Below are 25663 nucleotides of genomic sequence, written 5' to 3'. Positions count from 1 at the left end.
CTGTAAGATTGAGGTATGAGACTGAGGTATGGCTGGTAGTCACTCCCTTTATTTCTCCTGCAGGCAGACCTCTAGTAAATAGCAAAAGCCATATTTAAAACAATTCCAAGTCTGTGGTCTTTTCCCCACCCAAACAAGGTATTTTGTACATTGAAGCTAGGTATCAGGAACAGAAAATGTGGCACAAATCCTGCCATTCTCCATCCCACCTGCCCAGGGCAGACACTGACAATCAATCAGCAGTTTTTCCTGCTGAGCTAGATGGAGCCTAAGAACCTTGTATAATAAAGTGCATCAACTGATGGGCTTAGTTCAGATTTTGGTTGCTATTTTATTACCATTCAGACCGTGGGTATGATATTGCTCAATAAATAAACATTAATGGATGATATAAAAATTATGCTTATGTCCACAGCTGATCTATGGAAATGGACCCAGTCAGAGCATGAGTTTATAGCACCTACCTGAGCGCTAGTGTCATCTGAACTATCCCCAGAGCTCTGAGACTGAAGGAGGCTCTGATTTATACGGCTCAGCTCTTCTCTAAGCCTCACAACTTCCTCAGGCTTCAGGGTCAACTGCTGTTCTTCACCTTTCATATCTCGGTTCTGTTGTGAGTTCGCCTCCTTCTGCCCCTCTCTTGGAAAATTGTCCTCCTTTACTGACTCCTCTGGTATTTCCTTCTGCTTGCTTTCTCCTAGTTCAGGACTTGATGCAAATATAATAATAAAAAACTATCAAAATGCTCACTATAGTAGCAGAATATGGAGAAAAAAATCTACCAGTCAAGTACTGCAAGATTTTCAACTTGAACTCTATAGCAGAGCAGTTATCTTACTCTTATAAACAAACTTTTAAAACAAACGAGTCATATTTTTTTATTCACATTCAGGAATATGACCCATCATAGATTTTTGTCTACACCTGAACCACCAGTTTAAGTGAGTTTTTCAACTTTTAGTATAGCATTGGGCAGACACAGCTTATAAAGATTAAGAAAAAAATCACTCAATAAGCACCAGGCACTTCGGCAGGTACTAGGGCTACAATAGGACATAACTCCTGCCCCAAGGAGCTTACAATTTAATGAGAAATAAGGATAAGTAAACAAGTGATTAGATTAAACTAGTAGTGAGTAATCTGAGGTCTGATGGATGAGTAGGCACAAGCTGGGCAAACGTAAAGGTGGAGGTATGTGTACACTTGCATGCGTATATGTATGTTGGTGGGGGGTGTTGATATAGATGAGAACAGGGAAAAATAAAGGCACTCCAGGATGACTTAATAAACAAGATAGGTAGAAGCCCAGAGGCCAAAGAGAGAATGTGCATTAGAAAGATCATTTGGATGCCATGTGGCAGGGAATCCAGTTGAGAGACTCCTGTAGTGATCCATGAAATAAACAACAGTGACAGAATACGATGGTGGAGATGGAAAGAAGCAATGGATTCTAGAGATATTTAAAAGACAATATTGATAAGATTTGTCATTTATTAGATGTGGCAGATAAGGGAGAAAAAGGAATAATGGATGACACCTGGATTTCTTTTTTTTTTTGGTGAGGAAGATCAGCCCTGAGCTAACATCCGTGCTAATCCTCCTCTTTTTGCTGAGGAAGACCGGCTCTGAGCTAACATCTATTGCCAATCCTCCTCCTTTTTGTCCCCCATAGCCCCAGTAGATAGTTGTATGTCATAGTTGCACATCCTTCTAGTTGCTGTATGTGGGACGCAGCCTCAGCATGGCCAGAGAAGCAGTGCGTCAGTGCACGCCCAGGATCGGAACCTGGGCCGCCAGTAGCTGAGCGCACGCACTTAACCACTAAGCCACGGGGCCGGCCCGACACCTGGATTTCTGACTGGGGCAAACGGGCAAGTGGATAGTAGACCAAGAAGGGGGAGTGGATGCAGACTGGTGAGATGCCTGTGGTGAAGTCACAGGTACGGAAGAACGTCAACAGAAACCTTAGGATTGGATAAGATGAGCCAGCGAGAAGGGAGAAAGTGAGAGGAGGAGCATCATTCTAGACAGAAGCCTAAAGCCTTGTAAGGAAAACAAGCAGAGGAATGGGAGCCTGAAGAGGAGGCTGAGAAGCCAGCGAGGGAGGAGGAAAACTAAGAGATTGTGAGCCACGTACACCAAAAGGAGGAATGTACCTTCGATGGTACATTGGAGAGAGTGGATGAAAAGCAGAGTGAAACGGAATTTTATTTTTACTCCCTTAATCTTAAGTTTGTTTTAGGTACCTCAGAACCTAGTACAACATGCTTCACAAATTATAGTTGGTGCTCAAATTCTTCAAGAAAGTAATTTGGCAATGCAGATCAAGAGCCATAAAAATGTTCAGATCCTTTGACTGAATAATTGCATACCAATGAACTTATTGCAATAAAATAACTCATAAGAAGAAAAAAGCTGAATGTATAATAATGCTCATAGCCATGCTATTTAAAATAGTGATTAAAGGGAGACATGGAAATGGCTAAGAGAATTAAAGTTAAATCAACTTGAAAGTGGTATAGAGTCTATTCAACATGAAAAATACCTATTAAAGTAAAATGGTAGAATAATAAACAATATATATATGTATGTATATGTGTATAAACATAATACATACTATGGGAAACGTATATATATAAAAACCGGAAAGGAACAGGGGAAAAAATGTGTCTAGGGAGTTTTTTTTCTTTTAAAATTCCTTTAACACCGTATAAAAAAAGAATTAAATATCTTATTTTGAACTCAGCAGTTTTTTAAAGATAATATAGTCAAATGATTCAAAACAATAGGAGATAAAGAGTGAAATATTTTAAAAATAAATTTTTGATAAAATGACTGATTTTTCCCACCCTCCATAAACCCTTTTGCTTTTCTTAATCCAATGTTAGCTAGATATACTTGAAGATCGGGAAAATGCAAACAAATATCTCATATTTTTTAAAATGGAAAAACTGACTTCTGCTTCCAGGAAGATGGAGTAGACATATTTTCTCTATTTCTCCCACCAAGTGCAACTAAAAACTCTGGACAATATATATAAAACAAACATAAGAAGACTCCAAAAGGTGGAAAGAAGTTAGACCAGCTAGGGAACTCGGGGCCTGAGGAATGACATGGCTGTGAGTTTCCTGGGTTTTCTTTTTGCCTCATATGTCCTGGACTTGGAGCTGAAAAAGCTGGCAAGAAAACACCAACAAGCATAGACAAAAGCCTATTCTCTCTAGATAGAAGACCATGAAAAGGACAGCCAAGCAAGAAAAAAACCTTTTGGACAATACCCACTTTACTCCAGCCAAACACCACAGAAAAAATTGTGGTCCCCACTCCCACCTATGTCAGTAAAGGTCAAGTTGGGAACCTATACTTCCACCTTCGCCAGGCTATAATGAGGCACCCCCAACTCCCCCACTAGGGTAGTGTCAGAGGCCAATAAGGAGCAGGGACTTTCACTCCTGCCAGGTAGTAACAGACAGGGGGAGTCTGGACTTTCACCCCTACCTGGCAGGAAGGAGGCACCCTTCTCCCTTTCCACTGAGGTGGTGTCAGAGGAGGCCTATTGGAGAGTCAGGACTTTCACTACCACCCAGCATAACAAGACCACCTCTACTGACCCTAGTCATGATATCACGGAGTCCAAGTAGAGAGCAGTAACAAGGCATTCCTCCCCCTCACAGTCTGAGTAGTATAAGCAGAGGCCTAGTGGGGAACAGGAACTCCCACCCTCTTCAGCAGTAATGAGGAGCCCCTCTTTCCTTGGTTGTCCATGGAGACTGAGTGGGAACCTGGACTTCTGCCCTACCTGGGGTAGCAATGAGAGACCACCCTCCTCCCTCTACTAGAGTGGTATCAGAAGAAGCCAGATAAACAGTAGGTTTAAATAAGATCTACAGCCTCCTAAGATAATACCCAAATATTCATATTTCAATCTAAAATTACTCATCATACCAAGAACCAGGAAAATCTCAACTTGAATGATAAACGGCAACAACTGATGACAAAACCAAGATGTCAGAATTATCTGACAAATATTTTAAATCAGCCATCATAAAAATGCTTCAAGGAGCAATTATGAACACACTTGAAACAAATGAAAGAACAGTCTCAGAAAAGAACTAGAAAGTCTCAGCAAACAAATAGAAGATATAAGGAAGAACCAGGGCTGGCTCTGTGGCTTAGCGGTTAAGTGCAAGCGCTCCGCTGCTGGTGGCCCAGGTTTGGATCCCGGGCGTGCACCGATGCCCCGCTGCTCCGGCCATGCTGAGGCCACGTCCCACATGCAGCAACTGGAAGGATGTGCAGCTGTGACATACAACTATCTACTGGGGCTTTGGGGGAAATAAATAAAGTAAAAAAAAATTAAAAAAAAAAAGGAAGAACCAAATGGAAATTTTTGAAGTGAGAAATTCAATAACCAAAATTTAAAAACTCAATGGATGGAATCAACAGCAAAATGGAGGAGAAAGAGAAAAGAATCAGTGAACTTGAAGCCAGAACAATAGAAACTACCCAATCTGAACAACAGAGAGGAAATGGACTGAAAAAAAACAGTGCCTCTGGGAACTGTGGGGCTATAACAAAAGATCTAATACTTGTGTCATTGGATCCTGGAAGGAGAGGAGAATAAGGCAGGGCTGAAAAAATACTTGAAGAAATAATGGCTACAAACTTTCCAAAAGACATAAACATACAGATTCAAGAAGCTCAACAGGATAAACCTACAGAAATCCATACCAAAACACATCACAGTCAAATTTTTCAAAACTAAAGACAAAGGAAAAAAAAATCTTGAAAGCAGCAAGAGAGATACACTACCTTATCCATAGGGAAAAACAATTCATAAGACAGCAGACTTCTCATCAGAAACTACAGAGACCAGCAGGAAGTGGCATAACATTTCTCAAGTGCTAAAGAAAAAGAACTGTCCACCCCGGATCTTATACACACTGAAAACATCCATCAGGAAAGAAGAGGAAATCAAGACATTCTCGGATGAAGGGAAAGAGACTTTGGCACCTGGGACTTACTCTAAAAGAATGGCTAAAGGAAATTCTCCATACACAAAGGAAATGATAAAAGAAGGAATCTTGGAACATCAGGAGGAAAGAAAGTACAGAAAGAGTAAAAATATGGATAAATACATTTTCCTTCTCCTTTTGAATTTCCTAAATTCTGTATAATGATTGAAGCTGTCTGATGTAGTTCTAACTGTATGCAGAGAAAAATTTTAAGACAATTATATTATAAATGGGAGAGGGTAAAGGGACAGAAAGGGAGGTAAGGTTTCTACATTTCACTCAAACTGGTAAAATGATGTTTTGTGCATGTGTGTAAAATGTAATACCTAGATCAACCTATAAAGCTATACACAGAGGTACACTCAAAAACACTATAGATAAATCCAAACGGAATGCTAAAAAATGTTCCAGTAACCCACAGGAAGCCACAAAATAGAAAACAGATACAAACAACAGAGAGAACAAATAGAAAACCAAAAAGGAAAAAATGGTAGACTTAAGCCCTAACATATCAATAATTACATTACATGTAAAAGGTCTAAATACACGAATTAAAAGACAGATACTGGCAAAGTGGATTAAAAAATAAGACCTAACTATATGCTGTCTATAAAAACTCACTTCAAATATAATGATATAAGCAGTTTGAAGGTAAAAGGATAGGAAAAAGATATATCCTGCAAATATTAATAAAAAGAAATCAGGAGAATCTATATTAATATCAAATAAAGTAGACGTCAGATATAAGAAAACTAAAAGAAAAAAAGAGAGGGACATTACATAAGGATAAAAGGGTCAATCCACCAAGAAGACATAGCAATCCTAAATGTGTATGCACCACACAACAGAGTTGCAAAAATATGTGAAATACTGATATAACTGAAAGGAAAAATAGACAAATCCACAATTATAGTTAAAGACTTCAACAACTCTCTCTCAAAAATTGATAGAACAACTAGACAGAAAATCAGCTAAATCAATTGATTCAGAAAAAGCATTTGATAAAATGCAACACTCATTTATGATAAAACCTCAGAAAAACAGGAAAAAAGAGAAACGTCTTCAATTTGACAAAGACTCGATAGCTAACATTATACTAATGGTGAAGACTCAATGCTTTCCTGCTAAGATTGGGAACAAGACATAGATGTTCACATTCACTACTTTTATTCAACATATTGCTGGAAGTTCTAGCTAGTGCAATTAGGCAAGAAAAGGAAATAAAAAACATACATATTGGAAAAGATAAAATTAAATTGTCATTATTTTCAGATGACATGATTGTCTATGTAGAAAATCTCAAAGAATCTTAAAAAAAAGAAAAGCCTAGAACTAATAAGCAAGTTCAGCAAGGTCATAGGATATAAGATAAACATATACAAATCAATTATACTTCTGTATACTAGCAATGAACACATGGACACTGAAATTAAAAATATAATAGCATTTACAATTGCTCAGAACAATGAAATACTTAAAGTGTATATCAATAAAATATGTATAGGACTTATTTGCTAAAAACTATAATATGCTGATGAAAGAAAGCGAAGAAGATCTAAATAAATGGATGATATACTGTGTTCACGGATTGGAAGATTCTACATAATAAAGATGTCAATTCTCCCTAAATTGATATACAGGTTTAAAACAATTCCTAGTAAAATTCCAGCAAGATTTTTTGCAGCTACAGACAAGATTATTCTAACATTTATATGAAAAAGCAAAGGAACTAGAATAAACAATTTTGAAGAAGAATAAAGTAGAATCAGTCTATCCAATTTCAAAACTTATTATACAGCTATAGTAATCAAGATTGAGTGGTACTAGTGGAGGGATAGACACATAGGTCAATTGAATAGAATAGAGAACCCAGAAATAGAACCTCACAAATATGTCCAACTCATTTTTGTCAAAGATGAAAAAGCAATTCAATGGAAGAAAGATAGCCTTTTCAAAAAATGGTGCTAAAGGAATTGAATATCTATAGGGAAACAAAAAAAAGAATCTCAATCTAAGTCTCACATCTATACAAAAATTAACTTAAAATAGATCATGGACTTAAATGTAAAACTATGAAACTTAGGAAAAAATATCCAATATTTAAAGTTAAGGAAAGAATTCTTAGACTTAACACCAAAAAGTATGATCTATAAAAAGGAAAAATTGATACTTCATCAAAATTAACAACTTTGGCTCTGAGAAAATCTTGTTAAGAGGATAAAAAGACAAGCTACAGACTGGGAAAGATATTTGCAAGTCACATATCCGACAAAGGACTAGTATCTAGAATTTATAAAGAACTCTCAAAACTTAACATTAAAAAAACAAATCTAGTTAGAAAAAAGGCAAAGATATGAAAGGAGATTTCGCTAAAGAGGATATTCAGATGCAAAAAAGCACGTGAAAAGATGTTCAACATCATTAGCCATTAGCAAATGCAAATTAAAACTACAATGGGAGGGGTTAAGTGCGTGTGCTCCACTGCGGTGGCCCGGGGTTCTCCGGTTCAGATCCTGGGCGCGCACCGACGTACCACTTGGCAAGCCATGCTGTGGCGGCATCCCATATAAAGTGGAGGAAGATGGGCATGGACGTTAGCCCAGGGCCAGTCTTCCTCATCAAAAAAAGAGGAGGATTGGCAGATGTTAGCTCAGGGCTGATCTTCCTCACAAAAAAAAAAAAAAACTACAATGGGATATCACTATACACCTATTAGAATGGCTAAAATTTAAAAGTAACCACACCAGGGCCGGCCCCGTGGCTTAGCGGTTGAGTGCACGTGCTCCGCTGCTGGCAGCCAGAGTTGGATCCTGGGGACCCACCGACGCACCGCTTCTCCGGCCATGCTGAGGCCGCATCCCACATACAGCAACTAGAAGGATGTGCAGCTGTGATATGCAACTGTCTACTGGGGCTTTGGGGGAAAAAATAAATAAATAAAATTATTAAAAAAAATAAATAAAAGTGACAACACCAAACACCAAATGCTAGTGAGGATACAGAGAAACTGAATCACTCACACATTGTGAGTGGGAATGTAAAATGATACAGCCACTCTGGAACAGTCTGGCAATGTCTCTTTAAAAAAAACCCAAAAACTAAACATGCAACTACCCTGTGACCCAGAAATTGCACCCCTGGGGATTTATCCCAGAGAAATGAACAATTATGTTCACATAAAAACTTGAATATTTATAACAGCTTTATTCATAATAGCAAACTGGAAATAATCCAGATGTCCCTCAACGGATGAATGATTAAACAAACTGTGGTACACCTACACCATGGACTACTACTCAGCAATCAAAAGGATCCAACTATTGATACACACAATAACCTAGATGAATCTCTAAAGAATTAGGTTGAGCGAAAAAAGCCAACCCCAAAAGATTACATACTGTGTGGTTACATTTATATAACATTCTTGAAATGAAAAGCTTATAGAAATGGAGAAGAGACCTAGTTAGAATTAGAACAGAAATAGGGCCAGGGATTAAGAAGGAGATGAAGTGGGAGGGAAGTGGAGTGGCTATAAAAGGACAACAAGAGGGGTCCTTGCAGTGATGGAAATGTTCTCTGTCTTGACTGTATCATTGTCAATATCCAGGTTACAAAACTGTACTAGTTTTACAAGATGTTACCATTAGGGGAAACTAGTAAAGGATACAATGAGATCTCTCCATTATTTCTTACAATTGCATATGAATCTACAATTATCTCAAAATAAAATTTTACTTTAAAAAATGGAAAATCTATGAATTTGTCATTTAATTTTAATATCTATGAAGGTGCTTGATTTGTCATTTAGAAGGGTGCATGACTTTATAAAGATAAACTTAGACAGACAATACAAATTCCTTCTATAACTGCATAGTGGCCACGTAAACATGGAAGAAGAGAAGTAGCCTTCGTTACGTTTCCATTGTTTAAAAATGAAGTTTAAATGGTCCTCCTCCTAGGTGGGTCCATGCAGCGTGCCTGTAAAGCCATATTCAGAGCAGGACAGTCAATGATTCTTCTCTGACTTGGAGGGAATGATGAGCGCTGCTCTCCAGGGTACAATCCTGGGCTAACACCATTTTATATCTTCATTAACGGTCTGGATACATGAACAGCATTCACATGAATTAGTTAATTAAGAAGAATTACAAATATCTTTGAATATGGGAATTTAATTTAAAGTGATCTTGAAATATTAGGACAAGGATTCATCAAAATAAATGCCCTCCAAAAAGAATAGGCTTTATCCTTTCAAAAGGCGTAAGAGGGGCCAGCCCGGTGGCGCAAGCAGTTGGGTGCCCACGCTCCGCTTCGGAGGCCCGGCGTTTGTGGGTTCGGTCCTGAGTATGCACTGACGCACCGCTTGTCAAGCCATGCTGTGGCAGTGTCCCATATAAAGTAGAGGAAGATGGGCACAGATGTTAGCTCAGGGCCAATCTTCCTCAGCGAAAAAAAGAGGAAGATTGGCATCGGATGTTAGCTGATCTTCCTCACAAAAAAAAAAAAAAAGGCATAAGAGAAGGGGCCGGCCTAGTGGCACAGTGGTTAAGTTCACACACTCCGCCTCAGCAGTCCGGGGTTCACAGGTTCAAATCCCGGGCACAGCCCTAAACACTGCTCATCAAGCCATGCTATGGTGGCATCCCATATACAAAGATAGAGGAAGATGGGAACAGGTGTTAGCTCAGGGCTAATCTTCCTCAGCAAAAAGAGGAAGATTGGCAATAGACGTTAGCTCAGGGCTAATCTTCCTCACCGAAAAAAAAAAAAAAGGCACAAGAGAAAATGCGAAACTTAGAAACCAAAGGCAAACGGAACAGATTTTAAAAATAAATACATACTACTATGTATTACTTTATTATTACTTTTATATAATAATAATCATAAGTATTATGTAAAAGTTGTGTGGGCAAAAGAAGACTACCAGCCAAAAATGACATGGAGCTGAGAACATGTTCTGCAGTCAGCACACCCGCACCTTAGGGATTGGAAAACCCTCCACGACGCTCAAATTTCTCCTCTCCTCTAAAGCAGTTCTTAATCTTTATTTGAAAGGATTCATTACCTAGTTCTGACTGAAACTCACCCCTTCTGTTATTTTTATATAATTCTATAATTTTGCAATTGTCACTAGTCTTCAGCTGGTAGGAGGTACCTAGGCAGCATCCCCATCCTGTTCCTTTTCTAGTAGCCTACACACACAGCAGTCTTGAACACGCAGAGATTCAAGAAAGAGACTGTAGCAGTAGAAGCCATGGGTTCTAATCCCAGATCTTCCACCTACTATTTATGTCACCTTTGGCAACGCACAATCTCTCCGAGTCGCAGTCTCTTCATTTGTAAAGTGGCCTTGCCATACTCATAAGATTGTTGGGATCTTATGAAGCAAAATGTGAAAGCACTTTGGAAACCTACAAGTACGAGGTATAATTAAAATGAACTAAAGCCTAGTAGAACAGAACAGAGGTGGCTAGAGATAGAAATGTTTTCAGAGAGGGAGGAAAAGATTAATTCATTCATTTATTAAATATTTATTGAATATCAATTATATACCAAGCACTGTTCTACATGCTAAAGACTCAGTCGTGATCAAAACAGCCAAGTCCATGCTCTCATAGAGCACACATCTGGAGGAGGAATATGAGGACAAACAATACACAAGTAAACAAAATAATTACAGATTATGGTAAGTCACAAACAAAGCGACATGGTAGAGCAGGAGGTAGGATTCCCCCTACCATGGTTGTTACTGATTACCTCCCTGAGAAGGTGTGAAGGAGTTAGCCACATGAAAAGCTGTGGGAGGAGCATTCCGCGCAGGGGGAGCTTTTCAATGCAAAGTTCCTGAAGCGGGAAAGTGCTTTAAGGGTTAGAGGATCTGAAAGGCTGCATGATGAACAAAGTGGAGAATGGTACAATGACAGAATTGGAGAGGTAAGCAGAGGCCAAGTCACAGAGGGCCTTATTGGTCATGGTCAGGGTTCAGATTTTAAGTGCAACGGCAAGCCAGTGAGAGATTTTTAAGAGAGTGAGTGTTGTTATTCAATTTGCAGTTTTTTTAAATTTTATTTATTTATTTTTCCCCCAAAGCCCGGGTAGACAGTTGTATGTCATAGTTGCACATCCCTCTAGTTGCTGTATGTGGGACGCGGCCTCAGCATGGCCGGAGAAGCGGTGCGTCGGTGCGCGCCTGGGATCCAAACCCGGGCCGCCAGTAGCGGAGGGCGCGCACTTAACCACTTAACCGCTAAGCCACGGGGCCGGCCCTCAATTTGCATTCTTAAAAGACCATTTTGGTTGCTCCATGGAGAATGGATCGGGAAAGAGGCATGGAAGCAGAGAAGCCAGTTAGGAAGATATTGTGAGTCCCAGTGAGTGATACCAGTGTCACGGAGTAAGGTAGTAGCAGTAAAGATATAGATACAAATAGACAGATTAAATGTTTTATATTTTCCTGGTACACCTGACAGGATTTGTTGATGGGTTAGAGATGGGGAGGAACCAATGGTGACTCCTAGTTTTGGCTTGATCAACTATGTAAATGGAGGGACTATTCACTGAATGGATTGAACCGAAGGAGGAATAATTTGGAGGAAGAGGAAAAATACATCAGTCTGTGAAATGGATACAAATTCACTGTCAAGTTGAACTGAAAATGAAAGTCCACTTGAACATTTATCAAACAATTCTTGATAAAGGTAGTAAGGATGCAATGGGATGGTGAATGAGAGCGTGTGAGAAAAAATAAAGCTCATTAGGCGTTAAGGTCAAGGTAAGCTACCAGCTGTTTTGGCTCAAGCTTCCTAATAAAGCAAATCCAGGCTGAGATCAGCTGGGCTCTGTAAGCTTGGGGCTGCTATTGGAAGTTCAACTTTGAGTTCAGCTGCAAGTACATAGTGGGAGTAGGGCAAAAATTCCATTCATTCAAATATTTTTTGAGTACCTACTATGTGTCAGGCATTGTTCTAGACACTGGAGATAGCCCAGAACAATACAGACTGGACTTCATTCTTCCTCCCATCCCACCCCCATGTTGTGCATATACAGAGACTAAGCCAGTCCTGAGAAATTTTTTAACACCATAAAGCTCATTTTCATAGCAACTGACCTAGAACACAAGTGTCCCAGCACCTTCTTGGCCTTGGGATAATTGTGACTATGTTCTCTCCAAGGCAGATAAAGTGGTAACTTCTGACTCAGAGTTAGACTTGGGACCTCCCCCAGTCCTGCTAATAACTTGCTAAGTATGTGATTGTGACTGAAATAGCCATCTCAGTTCTCTTGGTCTCAGAGACATCTTCTGTGAAAAGAGGAGACTTAGCTAAATATCAGTGGTTTTCAAACTTATTTCAGCTGTGGACCCTTTCTTGATGTAAAATCTTATATAGAACTCCACATATGAAACAGATAAAGTGGATCTTCTCTGGCTGAAACGGGAGCTCACAGTCTCACTCATTAGTCTCTCTTCATCTCCCAAGGTAGTTTCTGAGCTCCCTCTGTAGAGCTCCGAAGGTTTTGGAAGGTAAAGTTTGAAAACCACTAGGTTAGAAGATCTCCTGCAGGTCCCTCCTATTCTAAGATTCCATTACTCTATAACAAAAACAGTATAAACAACAGAAAATCAAGACACAGTCCATTATCTTAAAGTAGCTTAAAATCTAGTAGAAGACATGTACTACAAGAATCAATCAATTTGGCTTAGTGAGCGGCTTCTATGTGCACAGGACCACGTTAGGTGTGCTGTAACACTGTCTACTTCTCTTCAATTGAAGATTTTTGGCTCATGGCTCTCCGATGTCTTCTTCATCCCAAGTCCTGCCATCATCCTGGAAGAATCCAAGGTCCATAGAGATCACCCACCAACTTGGCATCTCACTTCCTCAGTCTCCTGATCTCCAACTACCTTCTCATTTCTCCCACTTTGCCAACTACTTGCATAACATCACTATGGGTTGTATCATCAGTAACTGATTCACTTCTGAAACACTAAAATTAGATATCTGGATTCCAGCTTTTTCTTTTTATGTAATTTGGTCTCAGTGCAATCATAAGTACCTTCAATTTCTTGTCTCTTTTTCTATCAGCTCCCTTTACTTGCTCCTTTATCCAACGTACAGTCTAGAGTTCATTATTTCAATCACTGTCTAAATAAAATCTTCCACTCTCTTGCCCCATTGTCCTTCCATTGCACTCATGTGGCAAAACCTCAACTCTGGATAAATCCAACTGTCTTCTCACGTCTATACTAAACGTTGCTAAAGAATATCACATGTTCCCAAAGATAAAGGCCACAAAAATTCAGGGTTTCTGGTCTTAACTGGGCCTCAACAATACCTGCCCTCCCCAGTCAGCTTTCTTTCCCATTCTCCACAGTGATTATTTCAAACTTTTTCACTCTCTGATAAACTCTGATAGTTCTATTCCTCCCTCACTTTCAGCAGATGACTTTGTTTCCTACTTCACAGAGGACACAGAAATCATTGAACAAGTCGTCTGATTTCCTCTCAAGTTAAAAACTCACTTGGACCTCTGTCCATCTTCTCTTTCTTCCTCCTGTTGCAATGGACAAGGCAGCCTACCTCCTAAGGCTAGTCTCTCCTCTGGTGTTCTGAATCCTAAACCGTCCATTTTGGGACTCTTTCCCACCAGTAAACAAATTTCCTCTTACCTCAGCTCCATATTCTCTTCTCCTCTTCATAACCAAAATTTTGGGTAAGCATTATCTACACTCAGCATTTTCCCTTCCTCATCCCCCATGCCTTCCTCAGTTCACTGCCATTCACCATCCCATGGGATGGGATCTAGGAAGCAATCTGTTTTCTGCCCTTCATTGGCACTACTCTCCTTCTTATTGCTAAATTCAGTAGTCACTTTTTCTCCCTTATTTTATTTGACTTCTTGATAGTATATGACACTATTGACTACTCCTTTCTTCCTGAAATACTCTCTAATCTGGCTTCTGTGATACATACTTTCCTGACATTTCCTCTACTTCTCTGGCTGTTTTGTCTCAGCTACCTTTGGGAGTACTCTTTTTGTCTCTTATACAGAGGTTTTCCTTAGGTTTCTGCCTTCAGGTGCTTTTATTAAGCAACATACAGGACCATCTCATCCATCACATGACTTTTGCTACCATCTACTTATTGATAATTCTCAAATTTATCTCCAGCCCAGGTTTCTTTCCTGAGCTCCAAACCCATAAATCCACCTGTTTATTGAACATCACCACATGGCTGTTCCAAAGACATAAGTCAATGTGTAAAAAGCTGAACTCCATTCCCTCCTCCCTCAAAACTATGTTCCCTAACTCAGCAAATGATACCATCAAATCAGAAACTTACAAGTCTTCCTTAACCTGTTCCTATACGCAAGCCCCTGCTACCAGACCTTCTCCCTCGCTTCCTATACTCATTAATCCCTAAGTCCCGTGGATTCTATCTCCTCTCAATTCCACTTTTCTGCATCCCCACAAACACCATCATCTTTCACCTAGATTACAATAACAGCCTCTTAACTGATCTTGCTATCCTCGTTCTTGTACCAACAATCAATTTCCCATGCAGCAGCCAGAGTGATTTTTCTAAAGCACAAATCTGTTTTTGTCTCTTCTGTGTTGCTACACCCTGCAGTAGTTTCCTATTGTCCAAACTCCCTAATGCAGACATGCATGTTCCTTCATGATGGAGTCCCTGACTACCTCTTCATTCTCATCATCTCCTTTCTCATTTCCTCTCTTCACTTTCTGTGCTATATAGCAGGCTTGAGGTCACTTTTAGTTCCTCAAACAAATCATGCTTTCTCTTGCACATGTCATATCCCTCCCAAAAATTACTCTCCCATCTTTTTCTTGGCCCCTGATTACTCACACTTCAGGGCTAAATTTGTTACTTCCTTTAAGAATATTTTCTGGTTTATTAGCCTGGGCCAGGGCCCCTCCTTAGTGCTCCTAGCGTATCCAGTATTCCCTCATTTAACTGCCTATCTCCCCCCATTAGGCTTTATGGACCATAAGGGTAGGAACTGTGACTTATTTTGTATTCTCAGTATCTGCCTATAGTACCTGGCATATGGTAGATAAGCAAATTATTGTTGGATGTGATTGTGTGATGGATCTGAGATAAGTGGAGGCTGTGAAGTGGGGCACAGGAGAGAAGCAAGCAGGGAAACATTATGAGAAGAGAAGAAAGGGAAGTATAAGGTAGACATGTGGACTCTCACAGCCCCAGCAATGGTAAGCAGTTTGAACCAAGTCATAGAATCAGGTGACAGTAAGAAGCTCTTTATAGAGAAGCCCAGTATCTTTTTCAGGGCAAGGTTCCCCATCTCCAAACGAATTAAGGCCACAGCCTTGCTTCCTGTGGCAAGTATTCCTGCCAGTAATCCCAAATCAGCTGGATAGATTTTTGTCAGCTTTGATCATTAATGTCAACTCCTTCTCTGAAAAGCGTTCAAATTGGCCATTTCATTTCCATTGCTATTTAGTCAATCTAGGCCCCTGTCTCTTCATCTGTGGCTCATATCTGGATTAATTGGTCTGTCTTTCCTCTCCGATTCATTTAATATAGAGATACTAGAACAATCTCCCTCAAAAATCCTGTAATACACTGTTCCACTGCCCAAGAACTAGACTTCCTTTTTTCCCAGCAAACCTAGATGCTGTGACCTAGCTTCTTGGCTCTTTGGTCTTCTGACCACTATCACACCTGTTCCCCGCCATCTCTCCAATATGCTCTTTCCACTTCTGCAACTAGGTTTCATGATTGTGAATCTTGGACTCAGAGCTCACTCTAAAGTTAAAAGCAACTTTTAAGTGGACATAAAATTCAGGGGCCTCAAACTGGCAAAACAATATCCTTCTATCTTAGAACATCTGCAAAGATATAAATGTGGCTCCACCCAGACCGTATTTTCCCAGTTTATTGATGATGTATCCTTTAGTATGGTAGATAAGTCAAAACTGACATCTATTGTTTCCTTTTAATGATCTAGTTCTAGGCTTTTGCCCAGACAAAATTTGATTGCATTTGTTCGGTTTTATGCCAAAACAGAGTCATACATTTGCCCAAGCCTCAAAAGTTTCTGTGAAGGATATTTTTGGTGAAAAAGTAGAAATACAAGAGTTAGAGGGCAAGATGAAAGAAAGAGAGAGAAAAAGAAAGAGGGGGAGGAGGGAGAGAGAGAGGGAGAAAGGGAGGGAGGGAGGGAAAGAGAGAAAGAAAGAAAAAGAAAAACAATTACAAGATACAATGTTAAATAAAAAGAGCAAAAAATAAAACTCTCTGCAGAGTATAGGCTTAATTACGTAAAAAAATACATATATATGTATGTGTACAGACAAAAGACAAGAAAAATTAGGACGTTAATATCTCTTCCTGGTGGGAATTATGAGTTATTATAATCTCCTTATACTTTTCCCTGCTTTCCAAATTATCTATAAAAAGCATATATTTATCTTTAAAAGCAGGAGAAAAAGTTTAAAAATGTAATAACATATAAAAAACAAACTCTTTGGTGAATGCTTATAACTAATTTTTCCATGCACATCATTTGGAACTGAATGTCAAATACTTGTAATGATCAAGCCAAATAAAATGTACCCCCCAAATAATTAATGTGATACGGATTTTCTCAATTTACCAGAGTTCCACTCTCTCTTCCTTTGGGCTTTGAATCTCTACTTCCAAAATTGGTACTTTAGACACCAGATCTTTACAGATATTTTCACTTGTAATTAAACTATCAACTGTAGTCCTTCTCCCTACAGTAAAATGATTTAATTGTTCGAACTCTTGTGACAGCTTCAAGACCTGTAAAGTTAAGTGAAAAGACAAATGTTCCATTTTGTGTACTCTTATGTATGACTATGAAGAAAGTGCATTGATTCTATTAAATGCTTAAATAATATAAACTGACATCAAATTAAAGTCTGTTTCCAATTTAATTTAATACTTTGCAGTTATTACCTAATTTAATCCATTTTTACCATAGGCATAAGGGTGTGTAAGTTCCTGGTTTAAAAAAAAAAAAGTATTTTTGGTCTCTGGGGTTGTCTTTTTTTTTTTTTTTTTTGTCAGGAAGATCAGCCCTGAGCTAACAGCCATGCTAATCCTCCTCTTTTTGCTGAGGAAGACTGGCTCTGAGCTAACATCTATTGCCAATCCTCCTCCTTTTTTCCCCCCAAAGCCCCAGTAGATAGTTGTATGTCATAGTTGCACATCCCGCTAGTTGCTGTATGTGGGACGCGGCCTCAGCATGGCCGGAGAAGCGGTGCAATGGTGCGTGCCCGGGATCTGAACCCAGGCCTCCAGCAGCGGAGTGCGCACACTTAACCGCTAAGCCACGGGGCTGGCCCCTGGGGTTGTCTTCTAAAAGTGCTGTTCAGAGTTTTGTTCTACCTTTAACAAGCAAAAGATGAGATCTATAGAGTTTCACACTATTATCACACATTTTTGTTTTCAAGTTTTGAGTGTACTTCATTGATTCATAAAAGCAACATATTGCTGCAGGAAAGCACTAGACAGAATAATAGATATACATTACAGAGGACAAATTTCTTCCAGTCTGATTCTATTTGTTTGGAGACTCTGGCACATGTAAAGGCTCCCAGACTATCACAGTGATTCTCAAACTTTAGCGTGTGAGAGCATCAACGGAGGAGTTTAAAAATGCAGTCTCACATCACCACCTCACCCCTGAGGTTCAGAATCAGTGGTCCGGGCTGGGGCTGGGGATTTTCACTTTAAGTAAGTCTCCCAGGTCATTCTGATGCAAGAAGACGTTTTGAGAGTCACTGCTCTGTTGTGTGACTTCGTAAAACATTTGTTTAGGGTTTATTTATTTATTTATTTTTCCCCCAAAGCCCCAGTAGATAGTTGTACGTCATAGCTGCATATCCTTCTAGTTGCTGTATGTGGGACGCGGCCTCAGCATGGCCGGAGAAGTGGTGCGTCGGTGCGCGCCCGGGATCCGAACCCAGGCCGCCAGCAGCAGAGCGCGCGCACTTAACCGCTAAGCCACGGGGCCGGCCCTGTTTCGGGTTTTTTTTTTTGACAAATAGATTCCTTTCCTCAAAGGTTGCTCTTTATATCTTCACATAAAATGAAAAAACACCTCCAGAAGGCAGAATAAAGGGTGGGTGGGGGATACTTCTAAGAATGGAAGATGGATATCCATCAAAGTATTGCACTAAGATAGACAACAACCTGTCTGACTCCCCTTCTGAGCTTGCCTAAAAATGCAAAGTTTCTTTACTTACTATGTTTGATTCTAAGAACACAATGGCTTTAATTCTAAAGATCAATTTAAGAGATTTAAGATCTCTTTAAATTAACAATTTAAGAGACCAACTTCAAGAGATCCCTTTGGTTTCCTAGGCCTTTTCAATGCTCTGAAGAGAAACTACCGTATGTGATATGGATTATAATCTCATAAATCCATTTAATCTTTTACACACTATAACCTCTCCAGAGGAGGTTAGTCTTGGGGAATTAGGGAATGAGAAGGGCCTTAGGGAATGAGAAGATATGGACAGGTGAAGAAGAGATTATATAGCACATTTTAAGCACGAGCAATACTGTCAAAGGCACAAATATGGACCTGAGTACAGGGTATTTGAGCAGAAGTGAGGAGGATGGTCTTTCTGGAGTAGAGGCTACAAGATGAGGAGCTGAGGAAATAAGGCAAGATTGAGGGGAGGGATCAGATTATGAAGGGACTTGAAAGACAAGAATTTTCTTAATGAGCTTGCATTACTTGTGGAAGCAGGAAAACAGATTTCAAAATGCTACTTAATTGCTGATTTTTATGGTCACTGTAAAAATTTAAACGTTACAGATAATAAATGTTAGTTTCTTAAGAAGTAAAGAGGGGCTGGCCCGGTGGCGCAAGTGGTTAAGTGCGTGTGCTCCGCTGCAGCGGCTTGGGGTTCACCGGTTCGGATCCCGGGTGCACACCAACACACCGCTTGGCAAGCCATGCTGTGGCGGCGTCCCATATAAAGTGGAGGAAGATGGGCATGGATGTTAGCCCAGGGCCAGTCTTCCTCAGCAAAAAAAAAAACAGGAGGATTGGCAGATGTTAGCTCAGGGCTGATCTTCCTCAAAAAAAAAAAAAAAAGGAAGAAAGCCAAACAGAGCTTAGACTTGATGTTACAGCAAATGGAGAACTGCTGAGGGTTTCTGAAGAGGATGGTGATGTTAATACCGAGTGTTTTCTAGGTATTCTGGCTTCTCACATGACAAAGTTGGTATACATCTTAAGCAGGCAGCTTTGCTCTTCATCACGAAGAAAGTTAAATCCACAGGGCCTTTATGACACAGATGCTGTGGAACAGGACCAACTCTGTTCCACAGACTCTTCCCTACAAAAATTTTATCTTAGGGACACAGCTCAAGCTGATAATCAGCCATGCTTAAGTGCCATCAAGTACTAAACTGATTGTTTCACTTTCCACTTGAGGCCCTAGGGTAGGAGGACAGAGTCTAAGTGAGAATCACCAGGCAACTTGGCAGTTCTTTAATATCCCTGAGCCTGGTGTTCTTATCTGTAAATTGAGGAAGCTGGCCTACGTGATCATACCCCTTCCAGCTCTAAAATTCCATTACTATGCATCTAGGTATTGTGACCCAGACAAAACGACAGCCTAAAAAACAGGGGCTTTAGTAAATACATAAGATTCAATTTTTTAGCCACTCTTAGCAAGACTACGTTTAAGTCTAAAGCACTCTATGTTCTGAAGAGAAACTGGAATATAATTGAAGAATCAAAGATTCAAAACAGAAACTTATTAATCAGTAAAAGTTTGATAGGAAACAGAATACATATAGTTTCAAAGTATCTCCCCACAAGATATTTATCAATTGCAAAGGGAACAATAATAACTTTACAGTGGAGAAATCTGGCAGATAGTACCTTAACCAAATGATCAGTTAACATCACTAGTAATAGAACAAAAAGATACCACGTGTCTCCTGATATAATGCACTGAGAAGGATACAACATTACTTCTGTAGTATTCCTGCCAAAAACATGTAACTGAATTATATCGTGAGGAAACATCAGACAAATCCAAATTGAGGGGCATTCTTCAAAATAAATGATCTATACTCTTCAAAAATATCAAACCCATGAACAAAAGAAAGACTGAGGAACTGCTGCAGATTAAAGGCGCTACACAGAGACAATTAAATGCAATGTATGATTCTGAATTGGATCCCGGACTAGAAAAAAATTGTTCTTCTTTTGCTATGGGGAGGAACAATTGGTGAAACTTGAATTTGAGCTATAGATTAGATAATAGTAGTATATTAATGTTAATTTCTTGATTTTGAGACTCGTACTGTGATAAAGAGACATCATTTTAGCAAACATACATGGAAATATTTAGTAGTAAAAGAGTATTCTCTCTCCAACTTGCTCTCAAAGGGTTCAGAAATGAAAGTGTCTGTGTGCGTGTGCGTGCGCACACATGCAGAGAGAGAGAATAATAAAGCAAACATGATACTATGTTAACATTTGGAGGAGTGAAGGCATATGGGAATTCTTGGTACTATTTTTGCAACTTTTCTTTAAGTTTGAAATTATTTCAAAATAAAAAGTTTTTTAAAAGAGAGAGAGAGAAAGCCAGATTACCAGGATAGTGATCTGAATCTCTTGCTTTTATATATTCGTCTTGCCTCAGTTCATCCTCTGTATTAAATTTTCCCATGACATTTCAAAAGACAAGATCCTTTAGTTGTACAGTGTGATGATAACTCACCTTGCTGACAAGGTCCCACAAACAAAGCTTAGATGTAGGCTGTGCTCTACATATCTACCCTCCCGGGCAGCAAACTCAGTGTCCTGGACCTTTCCCTCCCTAGGGCACAACTATTTGATCTATGTCTCAGTCCCTCAGCAGCTTGCTCCCTGCTTTCAGGGGAACAACTTCATATAGGATAAATTAGGCCTTGATTTAGTCCTGCACTTAACGTGAGGTGTTAAAATATAACCCAATATATTTTAACTGCTGTGTTCAAGTCTTCATTCTTTCCTACCATTTTAATCAAGATCAAGAGAGTGACGGAGGAAGGGAATTTTTGGCTAGGAGTTGGTGATAACCTAATAGGTGGGACTCTAGAAATTTCACTATCCGCAACCTCTCTACCTAGTGTTGGATTAACTCTGGTCTGGCAGCCATTTTTATACCTGGGGAACCAATTGGGTCAGGACATTTACACATTTTCCTAATTCTAAGAATGAGCCTAATTTTCAGCATAACTGAGAAAGAAGCTTTGAATCTAAGTTTAAAAGTTGAAAACATTTAAGTAAACTTTTTGGTTTGTTTTTGCATTTTATTGTGGTAAAATACACATAACATAAAATTTGCCATCTTAACCATTATAAAGTGCACAGTTCAGTAGTATTAAATATATTCACATTGTTGTGCAACCATCATCCATCCCCATAACTCTTTTCATCTTGTAAACAAACTCTATACCTACTAAACAATCACTCCCTATTCTTCCCTCTCCCTCTCCCGGACAACTACCACTATATTTTCTGTCTTTATGATTTTGACTACTCTAAGTACCTCAAATAAGTGGAATCATACAGTATTTGTCTTTTTGTGATTGCCTTATTTCATTTAGCATAATGTCCTTAAGGTTCATCCATGTTGTAGCATATTGCAGAATTTCCTTTCCTTTTTAAGGCTGAATAATATTCCATTGTATGTATATATCATGATTTGCTTATCCATTCATCCATCAATGGATACTTGGGTTGCTTCCACATTTTAGCTATTGTGAATAATGCTGCTATGAACACAGGAGTACAAATACCTCTTCAAAACCCTGCTTTCAATTCTTTTGGATATATACCCAGAAGTGGAATTGTGGATCATATGGTGATTTTAAGTAAACCTTTTACTTTATAATATATGCTCCAAAAACTAAGCCATTGGGAAGTTGATTTAAAACAAAAAATTCATAGATTAATCCTAAAAGTGAAGTACTAGCTGAAGTCTGAATATTTATCCTGAAATATAGCTTGACTTATAACCCACAGTACATGGCAATCTATTCTCTAATAATAAAAGAAACTTCAATTTCCAAGTCATCTCTTGCTGATAATTAATTTCCTTTTATCTTATCTTCATAAAAGATATGCCATACATTGAACATTTAAATACTTAACAATTCAGTCTCACCTTTGTTTTTAATTCAGAATTCTCTCTTTGTAGCAGGTCATATGCTATTAAAAAACGGTCTCTGTCTTCTGCTGCCCCTGGAAGACTTTGAATTTCATTATACAGGCATGTAAGTTCTGACTTTGATTTTTGCAATTCCTGATTAAGAAATGAAGATATTTAGTAGAATAAATTAAGACTTTCCCCATAGAAGGTATAATATTTCTAAAAAGGAATCTTTGAAATGATTCTGACAATTTTTTTGTTTGAAATATTTCAACCTATTCTTCTGGCTGACAGACTCTTTTCTTTGTAGTTAAAACAAAGGTTACTTAAATCAATTAATTAAACTGAGCATTCTTAGTTTCTATCATTTACAGCTTGAAAGACGGGGTTTCTAGAGTCATTCCTACTTTACACAAGGCTTGTATAGAGGTCAATTCTTCAGTAACTCCTGCATTAGTTATATTACCTGTTTTAAAAGGTATCTTTTTTAAAAGTTACACTTTATAGAATAATGTTACATGGTTTACCTTTAATCTTGTGACAACTTCATGAGGTAAATTTATGGAAACTGAGGTTCAGAGAACTTAAGTGATCTGCCTACATTCACACAGCCAGGAAGTGAAGCTGGGATTCAACCATCTGACTTCAGACTTTGTGTTCTTAATCACATATTATACTGCCTGACAATGTATATTCAGTGACTTCGTCAACTAGGGTTTCCCCTAATCCTGATGTTTTTTTCATATCCATGGGAGAAAACAATTTAGTTAGACATAGATTTTTATCAAATTTCTACATTGCTGACATGGAATACGCAGTGTCTGACTGGTGGATCACTGGGGCTTGAGGGTCAATCTGTGGTGCCCTATGAAGGGAACCGCTGATATAAAATTTACATTAGGAGAGGAGCTACTTGGTGTATTCCCAAAGCCTTGAGATCAGAGAGGGAGGAGAATGTTGATGAGGAAGGCATTGGGCAAAAAAGGAGAGAAGGTAGGGAATGGCCACCCAGAACCACAGCAAGAGGGCAGGTGGTATCAATTTCCTATCTCATTTCATGGAAAATTCCTGTAGGGCACCAGGATGGGATTTGGGGCATTGCACTGGCTTTCACCTATCCTGCAAACTGACTAAGTCCTCTAAACTGGTGGATCTAGACTTCCATGAACTCACTTCCAGGTCTCCCTTCCAAATATAGGCTGGTTATGTCCCCTGATAGACCTTTCCAAGATGGTAGGACAAGCAGTTAAAAGCAGAGACAAGTGTATGACTCCACGACCACCAGAACAATCAAACACCTGCTACTTAAAGGACTCTTTTTGGCTAGTGCTGGAGCTCAGCCCAGGGAAACAACAGTCACCCCATTACTACTAACGGAAACACATATTCTATAGCTACAATTTATGTTAAAATAAAAATAAATGATAACATGAAATCCCTAAATTGGGAATGCAAAAAGAGGAAAACAACATCCTAAATGGCAAAATACCTCACTGTCAACTTTCAAAGCCTTGTGTACAGTATTAAAATCAGATGTCAATTGCTTTCTCCTTTCTCCCTCTTCTGACAACTCACTTTCAAATATTTCAATTTTTTCTTGGCTCATTTTCAATATCTGCAAAAAGTATGTTACACAATTAATTCTATGTACAATAATGTTTCCTATAAATTCTGATAATAATAATTTTCTGCCTAACAGTTATAAAGTCATCTAGGGGAGATATGAACCTGGGAAAACTAGTTTACAGTACCATAGCTCATAAGATACATTTTTTCTCTCTAAGCCTGTTTTCTCAACTGTAAAATGGAGCTAATACTTGTCCTACATACAGTATAGCCATCAGAGTAGGAGTAAAATGTGATTTTGAAAGTATTTTGTTTTAAATTTTAAGCACCTACCAAATATAAGGTATTGCTGAAATCTTACCAAATTAATTAATAATAATAATAATTGCAAAAATAATGATAGCAGCTACTATTTATTTAGTGCTTACCACGTGTTAGACAGTATGGTAAATGCTTTACATGCATTATCTCATCTTGTTTTCCCAGGACCCCTGTGAGATTGGAACTATTATTATATTCTTTTTACAGAGAACCCGGGTGAGGCTCAGATATATTAGGTAATTTGCCTAAGGGCACACAGTCAGCACTGGGATTCAAACCAGCTCTATCTTATAAGCCCTTACTTTTACATTTTATTTTTTTTATTGAGGTATAATTGACATATAACATTATATTATTTTCAGGTATACAACATAATGATTCGATATTTGTATATTTCACAAAATGATCACAATAGTACAGTTAACATCTGTCACTATACATAGTTACATTTTTTTCTTTGTGGTGAGAACTTTCAAGATCCACTCTCCTAGCTACTTTCCAACATAGAGTATAGTATTATTAACTATAGTCACCATGCTGTACATTACATCCCCATGAGTTATTCATTTTATAACTGGAAATTTGTACCTTTTGACCCCCCCTTCACCCGTTTTGCCCATCCGCCACTCCTCGCCTCAGGCAACCACCAATCCGTTCTCTATATCCATAAGCTTGCTTTGCTGTTGCTGTTATTTTTTTAATAGATTCCACATGTAAGTGAGATCATATGGTATTTATCTTTTTCTATCTCACTTATTTCACTTAGCATAATGCCCTCAGGGTCCATCCATGTTGTCACAAATGGCAAGGTTTCATTCTTTTTTTTATAGCTGTGTAATATTCTATTGTGCACGTATACCACATTTTCTTTATCCATTCATCCATCGATGGACATTTAGGTTGTTTCCATGTCTTGGTTATTGTAAATAATGCTGCCACGAACATAGGGGTGTATATATCTTTTAGAATTAGTGTTTTCATTTTCTTTGGATAAATACCCAGCAGTGGAATTGCTGGTAGTTCTATTTTTAATTTTTTGAGGAACCTCTACACTGTTTTCCATAGTGGCTGCGCCAATTACATTCTCACCAACAGTTCCTAAGGGTTCCCTTTTCTCCACATCCTTGCCAACATTTGTTATCTCGTCTTTTCAATAACAGCCATTCTAACAGGTGTGAAGCGATACCTCATTGTGGTTTATGTTTGCATTTCCCTGATGATTAGTGATGTTGAGCACCTTTTCATGTACCTGTTGGCCATCTGTGTGTCTTCTTTGGAAAAACGTCTATTTAGATCCTCTGCCCATTTTTTTTTCTGTCTGTGAGGAAGATTAGCCCTGAGCTAACGTCCATTGCCTATCCTCCTCTTTTTGCTGAGGAAGATTGGCCCTGGGCTAACATCTGTGCCCATCTTCCTCTGTTTTGTATGTGGGATGCCCGCCACAGCATGGCCTGATAAGTGGTGCACAGGTCCACACCCAGGATCCAAACTTGTGAACCCCGAGCCGCCAAAGCAGAGCGTGCAAAGTTAACCAGTACGCCACTGGGGCAGCCCCTCTCTGCCCATTTTTTAATCAGATTGTTTATTT

At 38.9% G+C, this 25663-nt stretch overlaps 1 protein-coding gene across 18 annotated transcripts in view; it reads right to left on the bottom strand.

The window, feature by feature from the left end:
• CCDC30 (coiled-coil domain containing 30) overlaps positions 1-25663 on the bottom strand; it is a 141734-nt gene that overhangs the window by 52621 nt on the left and 63450 nt on the right. For 10 of the 18 annotated variants that reach the window (XM_058552098.1, XM_058552091.1, XM_058552092.1 and 7 more), the window contains 2 exons: positions 23678-23803; positions 22204-22341 (listed from right to left, as the gene is read on the bottom strand). The exons of 5 other annotated variants lie outside the window; for them this stretch is intronic. In XM_058552098.1, coding sequence (XP_058408081.1) covers positions 22204-22341; positions 23678-23803 — 264 coding nt within the window. The remainder of the gene's footprint in view (positions 1-22203; positions 22342-23677; positions 23804-25663) is intronic. 3 more of the 18 variants (XM_058552099.1, XM_058552100.1, XM_058552110.1) reach the window with 1 other exon arrangement.

This window comes from Diceros bicornis, chromosome 13, assembly GCF_020826845.1.
Source record: "Diceros bicornis minor isolate mBicDic1 chromosome 13, mDicBic1.mat.cur, whole genome shotgun sequence".
Taxonomy (NCBI): Eukaryota; Metazoa; Chordata; class Mammalia; order Perissodactyla; family Rhinocerotidae; genus Diceros; species Diceros bicornis.
Note: the sequence above shows the minus strand (reverse complement) of the source record. Positions and strands in the feature narration are given on the sequence as shown.